The sequence below is a fragment of the Pan paniscus genome, chromosome 15 (genome assembly GCF_029289425.2).
Source record: "Pan paniscus chromosome 15, NHGRI_mPanPan1-v2.0_pri, whole genome shotgun sequence".
Taxonomy (NCBI): domain Eukaryota; kingdom Metazoa; phylum Chordata; class Mammalia; order Primates; family Hominidae; genus Pan; species Pan paniscus.
In genome coordinates, this window is record NC_073264.2 from 68,432,798 (window position 1) to 68,443,813 (window position 11,016).

An 11,016-nucleotide genomic window follows, 5' to 3' on the forward strand; every position below is an offset into this window, starting at 1 on the left:
CCCCGTCTCTACTAAAAATACAAAAGTTAGCCGGGTGTGGTGGCATGCACCTGTAATCCCAGCTACTTGGGAGGCTGAGGCCGGCGAATCACTTGAACCCGGGAGGTGGAGGTTGCAGTGAACCGGGATTGCGCCACTGCACTCCTGCCTGGGCAACAGAGTAAGACTCTCAAAAAAAAAAGAAAAAAAATTTTTTTGAGCTAGTATGACTGAAGCTGCTCTAAACATTCATAAAGTCTTTTTGTGGACCTATGTTTTCATTTCTCTTGGATAAACACCTAGGAGTAGAATTGCCAGATCAAGTGAGGTAAATGTATGTTTTAATTGTATAAAAAACTGCTAAACTGTTTTTAGTTTACTAAATTGATATAAAAGGCAGGGTACAGTGGCTCACACCTGTAATCCCAGCATTTTCAGAGGCCAAGGAGGACGGATCACTTTTTTTTTTTCCGGGGTGTGGGGGGAAGGTTTTAAATGTATTTTTATTTTATTTTTTTATTTTTTATTTTTTTATTATACTTTAAGTTCTAGGGTACATGTGCACAACATGCAGGTTTGTTATGTATGTATACATGTGCCATGTTGGTGTGCTGCACCCGTTAACTCGTCATTTACATTAGGTATATCTCCTAATGCTATCCCTCCCCTCTCCCCCCACCCCACAACAGGCCCCAGTGTGTGATGTTCCCCACCCTGTGTCCTGGTGTTCTCATTGTTCAATTCCCACCTATGAGTGAGAACATGCAGTGTTTGGTTTTCTGTCCTTGTGATAGTTTTCTCAGAATGATGGTTTCCAGCTTCATCCATGTCCCTACAAAAGACATGAACTCATCCTTTTTTTGGCTGCATAGTATTCCATGGTGTATATGTGCCACATTTTCTTAGTCCAGTCTATCATTGATTTGGGTTGGTTCCAGTCTTTGCTATTGTAAATAGTGCTGCAGTCAATGTACGTGTGTATGTGTCTTTATAGCAGCATGATTTATAATCCTTTGGGTATATACCCAGTAATGGGATGGCTGGGTGAAATGGTATTTCTAGTTCTAGATCCTTGAGGAATCACCACACTGTCTTCCACAATGGTTGAACTAGTTTACAGTCCCACCAACAGTGTAAAAGTGTTCCTATTTCTCCACATCCTCTCCAGCACCTGTTGTTTCCGACTTTTTAATGATTGCCATTGTAACTGGTGTGAGATGGTATCTCATTGTGGTTTTGATTTGCATTTCTCTGATGGCCAGTGATGATAAGCATTTTTTTCATGTGTCTGTTGGCTGCATGAATGTCTTCTTTTGAGAAGTGTCTGTTCATATCCTTTGCCCACTTTTTGATGGGACTGTTTGATTTTTTCTTGTAAATTTGTTTGAGTTCTTTGTAGATTCTGGATATTAGCCCTTTGTCAGATGGGTAGATGGTAAAAATTTTCTCCCATTCTGTAGGTTGCCTATTCACTCTGATGGTAGTTTCTTTTGCTGTGCAGAAGCTCTTTAGTTTAATTAGATCCCATTTGTCAATTTTGAGTTTTGTTGCCATTGCTTTTGGTGTTTTAGTCATGAAGTCCTTGCCCATGCCTATGTCCTGAATGGTATTGCCTAGGTTTTCTTCTAGGGTTTTTATGGTTTTAGGTCTAACATTTAAGTCTTTAATCCATCTTGAATTAACTTTTGTATAAGGTGTAAGGAAGGGATCCAGTTTCAGCTTTCTACATATGGCTAGCGAGTTTTCCCAGCACCATTTATTAAATAGGGCATCCTTTCCCCATTTCTTGTTTTTGTCAGGTTTGTCAAAGATCAGATGGTTGTAGATGTGTGGTATTATTTCTGAGGGCTCTGTTCTGTTCCATTGGTCTATATCTCTGTTTTGGTACCAGTAGCATGCTGTTTTGGTTACTGTAGCCTTGTAGTATAGTTTGAAGTTGGATAGGGTGATGCCTTCAGCTTTATTCTTTTGGCTTAGGGTTGTCTTGGCAATGCGGGCTCTTTTTTGGTTCCATATGAACTTTAAAGTAGTTTTTTCCAATTCTGTGAAGAAAGTCATTGGTAGCTTGATGGGGATGGCATTGAATCTATAAATTACCTTGGGCAGTATGGCCATTTTCACAATATTGATTCTTCCCATCCATGAGCATGGAATGTTCTTCCATTTGTTTGGTCCTCTTTTACTTGGTTGAGCAGTGGTTTGTAGTTCTCCTTGAAGAGGTCCTTCATGTCCCTTGTAAGTTGGATTCCTAGGTATTTTATTCTCTTTGTAGCAATTGTGAATGGGAGTTCACTCATGATTTGGCTCTCTCTTTGTCTGTTATTGATGTATAGGAATGCTTGTTATTTCTGCACATTGATTTTGTATCCTGAGACTTTGCTGAAGTTGCTTATCAGCTTAAGGAGATTTTGGGCTGAGACTATGGAGTTTTCTACATGTACAATCATGTCATCTGCAAACAGGGATAATTTGACTTCCTCTTTTGCTAATTGAATACCCTTTATTTCTTTCTCCTGCCTGATTGCCCTGGCCAGAACTTCCAACACTGTGTTGAATAGGAGTGGTGAGAGAGGGCATCCCTGTCTTGTGCCAGTTTTCAAAGGGAATGCTTCCAGTTTTTGCCCATTCAGTATGATATTGGCTGTGGGTTTGTCATAAATAGCTCTTATTATTTTGAGATACGGCGGACGCATCACTTGAGGCCAGGAGTTCGAGACCAGCCTGGGCAACATAGTGAAATCCTGTCTCTACTAAAAATACAAAAAAAATTAGCCAGGCATGGTGGTGCACGCCTGTGGTACTGGCTACTCAAGAGGCCGAGTTTGTGCTACTGCACTCCAGCCTGGGCAACACAGCAAGACTTGGTCTCAAAAATAAATAAATAAATAAATAAATAAATTGATATAGAAACTAAGAAGATGATGGTGTTACTCACTGGATGCAAAATGTAACCAACCAGTTATGTAATTGTACTCTGAATCTGTTCTTCTAGTATTGTGAAAGAATGGTATTGGCATAAAGATGTGATCTTTTTCTTGTATGTATTGTTAAAGTCACAGAAAATCATCTATATTGTGGTAAGAGAGAATATATGCCAGACAAATGCTCTGCTGTCTGTCAGAAAGAGGAATAAAGACACAATCTGGAACCAGGAAATAAATAATAATAATAATAATTATTATTATCAAAAGGAATAATCAGACACTTTAGCAAAAGAAATAAGTTGGAGGGCATTTGTCTTTATTGTCTCTTTTCTATTTAATTCATTTCTTTTTATGCTTTCTTTGACTATAATTTGCACTTGCTTTAGTTTCTCAAGATGAATGCTTAATTTTTAAACTCTTCTTCTTTTCCAATGTAGGCATTTGAAATTATAAATTTCCCTCGAAACAGTTCTTTAGTTGCATCCCGTTAAGTTTTGGCATTGTATTTTTGTTACCATTTTGTTAGAAGTATTTTCTAATTTCCCTTCTTTTTTTTTTTTTTTTTTTGAGATGGGGTTTCGCTCTTGTTGCCCAGGCTGGAGTGCAGTGGCACTATCTCTGCTCACTGCAACCTCCGCCTCCCGGGTTCAAGCAATTCTCTTGCCTCAGCCTCCCGAGTAGCTGGGATTATAGGCATGCACCACCACGCCCAGCTAATTTTGTATTTTTAGTAGAGACGGGGTTTCTCCATGTTGGTCAGGCTGGTCCCAAACTCCTGACCTCAGGTGATCCACCTGCCTCAGCCTTCCAAAGTGCTGGGATTATGGGCATGAGCCCCCGCACCCCGCTCCCTTGTTTTTCTCTTTAACACATGAGTTATTTAGAAGTATGTTATATAGTTTCCACCTATTTGGAGATGTAAAAAAGATTTTAACTGATTTATAATTCCAGGTGGTCAGACCCTGAAAGATGTCAGTCTTTTCAAATTTGTTGAGCCTTATTTTATGGCCCAACATCTGTTCTTTCTTGGTGAATGTTCTGTGCACACCTGTTAGGATGTGTATTCCACAGTTTTTGGTGTAGAGGATGGTGTATCTGATTGTATTTATTCTACTTAAGTTTTTTTCTCCTTTGATATTTCTTTCTTTTTTTTTTGAGACAGAGTCTCGCTCTGTCGCCCAGGCTGGAGTGCAGTGGCACAATCTTGGTTCACTGCAACCTCCGCTTCCTGGGTTCAAGTGATTCTCATGCCTCAGCCTCCCAAGTAGCTGGGATTACAGATGTGCACCATCATGCCCGGCTATTTTTTGTATTTTTAATAGAGACGGGGTTTTGCCCTGTTGGCCAGGCTGGTCTCAAACTCCCGGCCCCATGTGATCCACCTACCTTGGCCTCCCAAAGTGCTGAGATTACAGGCGGGAGCCCCTGCGCTGGTATTGGTATTTCTAATAGTGCTTTATTAATGATAGAAGTGCTGAAGTAAAACAAATTTTCAATTTTAACTCTATAAAATTGTGCTAAGAAAATGATGGCGTTACAAAATGTAACCAACCGGTTATCTAGTTGCATTCTGAATCTCTGAATCTGTTCTGCTAGTATGAAGGCTTGAGAGTGGCTATCTAGCAGTATGAACTTATTGTCAGTTTTGCCTAGTTCAGCTAAAAATTTTGAGCTAAAACATTTTGTTTCATCTTAGTCGTGGATTGTAATTTGAAAGAGAACTTCAGACATGAAGTACTAAATAAGTGATATAAGCCATTTTGGCACAAAATGGAATAACAGTGCCTTAAATTTGATAAAAACTAGGTGGATTCGGGCTTTATCATTTTCATTTCAACTCCAATACCACAAAGTTTCAGTTCTCTGTGGAGTCCTAGAATGTTCTTCCAATAATCTTGAGCTTACGGTAGACATAAGTTTTAGCAAAAATGTCAGTGTGTTCAGTTACAGTGGTGAAGTAGATTCCCTGCTGGGAACAAAGGATTCTGTGTGCCATATTCAGATGTACAGCATTCCAGAATGAGAATTAGAGAGTCATGCAAGAAACTGCCTCAGGACAAGCCAGAGTTGTCATATTTTAAACATGTTTTCTTACTGTTACAGAAGTTCAAACAGTTGAATGATATAAATTGTTTTGTACTATGGGTCCAATATAGTATTGATGTGTGACTTTTATATCTGAGACATTTTGTCTTGAGTTTAAGTTAGTTGTCTTCATTGGCAGGGGTGATTTCAGGTGAGTTTCACTTTCTTGAACCCATGTGCCTGATAATTAGAGGGTTCAGGATAAGTTTTGCACATAGCCTTGCTGCCTGCTTATCTTTGTAAAATGGCCCTTTCCTTCAGTCAGTATTTTAAAGTAGGCTACTCTATATAGTTTCCCAAACTCTGGTAGGATACTTTTAACTCTCTGCAGCAGATAGTATAGGGCAAGGGCTCTTTACTAGAGCCAAAAGTAAATGGCATTTTAGGTCCTTGCTCCAACCAGAAAGGTTCACTCCATATTACAGATGTTACTATTAGGAAGAGGTTATAGTGTCTAGAATGTTTGAAAACAAATGTTTGTAGGGAAACAGTGTGTGTTCTTGAAGCTTGTAGTTTTGTTGGTGAGATAAGACAAAATATGTGAAAACCTAAATAGTGGTATAAAACAGGATATATTGAGTCCCAGATGGTTCATAATGTGAGTCGTGAAGATGCCAAAGCAAAGGTAACCATTGTGGCCGTGACAGGGTTGGAAAGGGGCTCCTGAGGTTGGGAGAGACAGAAGGAAAGCTATGAAGGTCGCTCCTTGTTCTTTGGCCATCTCTGACTCATCCTATATTATTTGGTTAGGAAAGGAATTATCTCACAGTTTTTATCTTCTGTTTGCAGCCTGAAGAGTTGAGAGAAATCATTGAGAAGACAAGAGAGATGGAGCAGAACAATGGCCACTACTTTGATACGGCAATTGTGAATTCCGATCTTGATAAAGCCTATCAGGAATTGCTTAGGTTAATTAACAAACTTGATACTGAACCTCAGTGGGTACCATCCACTTGGCTGAGGTGAAAGAAACATCCATTCTGTGGCATGTTGGACTTGATCTGGCAAAAACTGCCAATAGGAAGACTGCCCGACACTGCAGCAAGATTGAGGATAAGATGGAAGGCAGCAGTATAAGCTGTAGATCTGTTCTTAGATCTCTTGAATTAGTGAGAGGACAGTTCCCTTAGGCAGTTTGTGCATGGCATCCTTTATTCTCTATACATGGCTTTAGCGGTTCTTGCCTCATTTTGGGATTCTAAATGGAAGCTTTCAACAGAGCATTCCATTTTGTCCTGTTAAAACCTTTTGTTTTCACCTAAACTCTTTCTGCTTAGTCGTATCTCTGTGAAAAACTTCTATACACAAGTGTCCATGTCTCACACAAATATTGATGTGATTACTCTTAAGTGTTAAATCATTAACACTTAAATGACTTCATTGGGAATATTGAGCAGAGGGACTGTGCTTCTATGCACTGGGCAAGGCAGTATTTGCTTAGGAAACTAATTTAGTCATCAGAGATACTTTCCTAAAAAGGAAAAATAAAAAACAAAATGGTACCACTTTGGGTTGAAGCTACTTTGTTAGGCTTGAGTTCATTTATATGTCTTTTGATTCTTAAAAAAACAAAAAACATTCCATTAGAAGCACCAGTTTTTTTGCTCAAACTTTGTGGATCAGACTCTACACTCAACACACTCTAATCTACTTAAAGGTATACAAAATATGCTGATCTTTTTTAAATTATGATTTCCTGAATTTTTTTCTTAAGTTGTCTCAACTGATTTACTAACTTAGCTTCCCTTCCCTCATCAGCATAGTATAATAGAATGTATGTTACATTTTTATGAATGGCAGGTGTTCATTATAATCTGTATTGACTGTTAAAAAGTTTCTTCCTCATGATGCTAATAGTTTTTTGTATACATGGGAGGATAGCACATTTGACAGTTTTTGCATTTTTATGTATGAGCACAGTATCCTATGACTGTGCTACGTATATATAGGTAATAAACTGGAATTCTGTTGATGAATATAGCTGCTGTACTGTATATTAATATTTAATAGATCAACAAATGGTCATTGAAAACACTTGTTTAGCATTAGAATAAAATTATATATGTCCTTGGGAAATATTATGACAATTGACTTTAAGATCAAAAGGAAAGGAAGACCTGAAAGTCATTTGAACATTTTAGGAAAAGAATATTGGAGAGAAAAAGGTATTAAATATATAGAAATAGGTTTTTAACCTAACAAGGTCTGCCTCTTATGACGAGAATGCAACAGCTTGGTAAATCATAAAAGAAACATTTAAGCTAATAGGATTTTCGTACTGTCTCTATAGCTGTAGCTTTAAAATTCAACGTGTATAATTGGCATGGAAACTTAATTTGCAGTCTTTTCAAGCCTTTAGGATAGTGTGATGTGTAACAAACAACCTCAAATGTGAATGCCTTGATTTTATTTTTATGGTGACTTTAGCTACAGCATTTCCTATACCCAGAGCTAAACACTGGAATAATACTGACATCATTTAATTTAACATAAGCAATTATGTTTAAGGAGTAATTTGTGTCATGTATATATTTGATTGATTTTTTTTTCTTCTACATAATTTTATTTGAACAAATGTAGACAGTTTATATGTCGCCTTTTTCTGTTCAAATTTGCATGGCCTATTAAGTTGGCTGGAGAGTGTTTTATGTGGAAATATTTTCAAGATAATGTTCCTTAGGAAGAAAATAACATTCTTGGGTTGAGGGAAGGAATGCCATACATACTGTCTCTTCAGATCTGAAATACTCCAGTTTAGAGCCAGGAAATTTCACAGGTCACACCGATTTTTAGCATTAAAAACTAAGGAATATACTTAGCACTTAATCTTTTCAGTTTTCCAGTTTACGTCTCAGGAATGAAGTGTAGTCTATGGTTGACAATGGAGTTTTGTGATCCTGCTTATTGTAACTGACAACTGTTTTCAACTCCAAGAGCTAAACTATTGGCAGTTCATGTTAAGTTAGAGTGAGGGTGTAGGTAGTGTCAGTGAGTGGCTCTTGTGCCCGCTGTAGACATTAGGCCTGCACTAGGGCCATGTGCTGTCAAGATTCAGGAACATGGCTTTAACAAGCAGATCTTGTATCAAGGCAGAGGCCATGCCATGCCATACTTTTAGGAAGTCTGAGATGATAAATATTTCAAGGTCAGTGAAGTCCTATCATTCTCCCCTTCCTCATCAGCAATGGTAGATAGAAATGTCCTAAACTTTTCTAAATCCTAGTGATGAGGATGTGCTGATATTCAACATAGTCCTTAAAGTGAAAACTGAGTTGTTGCTGACCTCCACAAAAGAATATGGAAAAAAGCCTTGCTGTACACCTAGTTGTACAGCCACTCTGGCCAATTCCATTTCCTGCCCCTCTGTGGTTCTGACTGGAGACCTCAGTGTGGGGGAGGTCTTACCATTTAATATAGAAATGATATCAATAACTAATGCTATGTACTTGGAAAATCCAAATAAGGAAGTTTTAGGTTGGTGCATATCTTTGTTTCTCAAATTTTTGTTGTCAGAACAAATGGAAGGAGAATATTATTTAGACTAATCCAGATTTGCTTTCTATGAAAATCTAATGTCTGGATTATCTTCGTTTTCTCATGGCCTAAGAAATAAGTATCAATAAGGAATGATTTGAATGTAATTTTGTGAATGTGTGGAAAATATAAAGCAGGGATTTAGCCTTAATAAAGGTAACCTTCTGACATCTGTTGTTAATCCCCCTTTGTACTCTTTTCCTGTATCTGCACTCTGTTATTTTGAGATGTCATACTGTGCACTGTATTGTAAAAATAAAAAGTAAAATTATATTTCAAATTTTAAAAGCCACTAAGCAATTTCTCTTGCTATTTGCTCGGCCACTCAAGGTTTCCACACATGTAAAGACCACCCTCCTCTTCAAGTTTTTGCCAAAAGCAAGACCATTGGATCCTCCAGCTACAACACAAAATACTTTTTGATTTGTTCTTTACAGAGGGATAGTGCCCCCTGTTGGCACAGGTATAGGTAGGTCCTGTTTCCTTAATTATTAAAACCAACAACTAAGTGTATTAAAGGTGGACAACGCAAGGCTGTGAACTTGAAAGTTTTCTGGAGAAGGAGGTATGTAATAATACTCAGGCAAATGGACCTTATGTGCAGCCTGGGATTTGAGGACACTGAGGCAGCATGTGAATTGTTGGCAAATATATAACATACTTTGTTTCTCCATTCTTCATTTCTCCTTTTTTTCTGCTGTACATCTCCCAAAGGTCATAAATCATACACCAACAAACAAAAAGTTTCTTACATATATACACCTGTCACCACAGTTCAGCTTTCCATTCCTATTCCTGATCTGTATTCTTCTCCTATGTTTCAGATAACTGACTCCACACAACAAATTATGTGTCCATTGTTTTCTTGATTTCTTTTTAACAAATGCTAAACTATAAAGTCATCTGCACTTTTGTAAGTATTTTAACAAGGCCAATACATTCCAGGTATTTAAGAAGCCACAGGAGAAATCTAGGGTCCTTTGGCTTGTTGCTTTATATTGAATTTACCTACATGTGGAAAACCACTAATCTGGATCCCTACTTCAAACTAATTTTTGCCTCCTAGAAAGGCAGTATGTAATTCTTAAAATATAAAGATCAAATTAAATCAAATCATACTTGACTTGCATTCCAGCTGTGCTCTTTGACTTGTCAAAGTCTCAATTTCCTCATCTGCAAAGTGGAGATGGTAGAATTTACAGTTCAGCAGGCTGTTGGGAAGACGAAATGTTAAACAGTTACCTATTTTTAAAGTACTTGTGAACTGAGTTGTTGGTTTTCCAGTCATTACTGAATTTACACTGAACCTAAGATTTTATTCTGTGAGCAGCAACCAGATTTCCTAAATATCAGCTTCTCCAGAACAGTCCCAATGTCTTTAAATACCCAAAGTTTGAAATATAGATGAAACAGAAAGGAAAAGTTAGGGTGTAAAAACTCTGAAGGTAGACTGCTTAGACTTAAATTCTGGATTTGCTACTTTCTAGCTTTTTAACTTAAGACTACTCAAGTTTCCTGTGTCTCCAATTTTTCCTATGTAAAATAGGGGGTTAAAATAATATGTGCCTCTTATGGTGGTTGTAATGAAGTAATATAAACAAAATACTTAATACCAGTGCCTGGCACATAACTAAGACCTGCTATTTTATAGGAGATGTTAAATGCTTGCAAAATCATTTAGTACTTTAAAACTGCCTAGACTGGCTGGGCATGGTGGCTTATGCCTGTAATCCCAGCACTTTGGGAGGCCGAGGCAGGCAGATTACTTGAGGTCAGGAGTTCAAGACCAGCCTGGCCAACATGGTGAAACCCCATCTCCACTAAAAATATAAAAATTAGCCGGGCATGGTGGCGCAAACCTGTAATCCCAGCTACTCGGGAGACTGAAGCAGGAGAATCTCTTGAATTGAGGAGGCGGACGTTGCAGTGAACTGATGTTGCTGCCACTGCACTCTAGCCTGGGCTACAGAATGAGTGAGACTCTGTTTCAAAAAAAAAAAGAAAGAAAAACTACCTGGACTGTGATGTCACTTGATTAAAATACAGTATTAATAAAGACAGTGTCACAATTTCAGAACTAAACATTATTCCATGGCTAATCATGTCAAAAATGCCTGGAAATGGATGTGAGAAAGACTGAGTAATCATGGATGGCTCATGCCAAATCAAACAGTACTAAAAACCTCAGACACCTGATGTGGCCACTCAAATGCTTCCTCTTCATATATGAAAGCAAGTTTTTATCACTTATAAATAGTAAAAAGTTACCTTATTTCTTACTCTAAAATAGGAACTAGTTATTTTTCTTAATTAGCAAATAAGGAAGTATTATGCCCTCATAACTCATCGGCAATCATTTATTAGTACCCCAAAATGCAACAGTTGTCTCAAAAGTAAGCCTTTTTGTAAAACTCTAATACATGGAGGGGGAAAAATAGCTACCCACTTCCTACATGTCTGCAGAGAAAGCTCTGGCTGACACTACTGATCTCAG

General features: G+C 37.9%; 1 protein-coding gene across 6 annotated transcripts in view; it reads left to right on the forward strand.

Moving 5' to 3' along the window:
* The window catches only part of PALS1 (protein associated with LIN7 1, MAGUK p55 family member), a 109,045-nt gene extending 100,231 nt beyond the window's left edge, over nt 1-8,814 (forward strand). For all 6 annotated transcript variants that reach the window (XM_057299728.2, XM_057299730.2, XM_003824065.6 and 3 more), the window contains one exon: nt 5,778-8,814. In XM_057299728.2, coding sequence (XP_057155711.1) covers nt 5,778-5,954 — 177 coding nt within the window. In that variant the 3' untranslated portion in view covers nt 5,955-8,814. The remainder of the gene's footprint in view (nt 1-5,777) is intronic.
* The last annotated feature ends 2,202 nt before the right edge of the window (nt 8,815-11,016 follow it).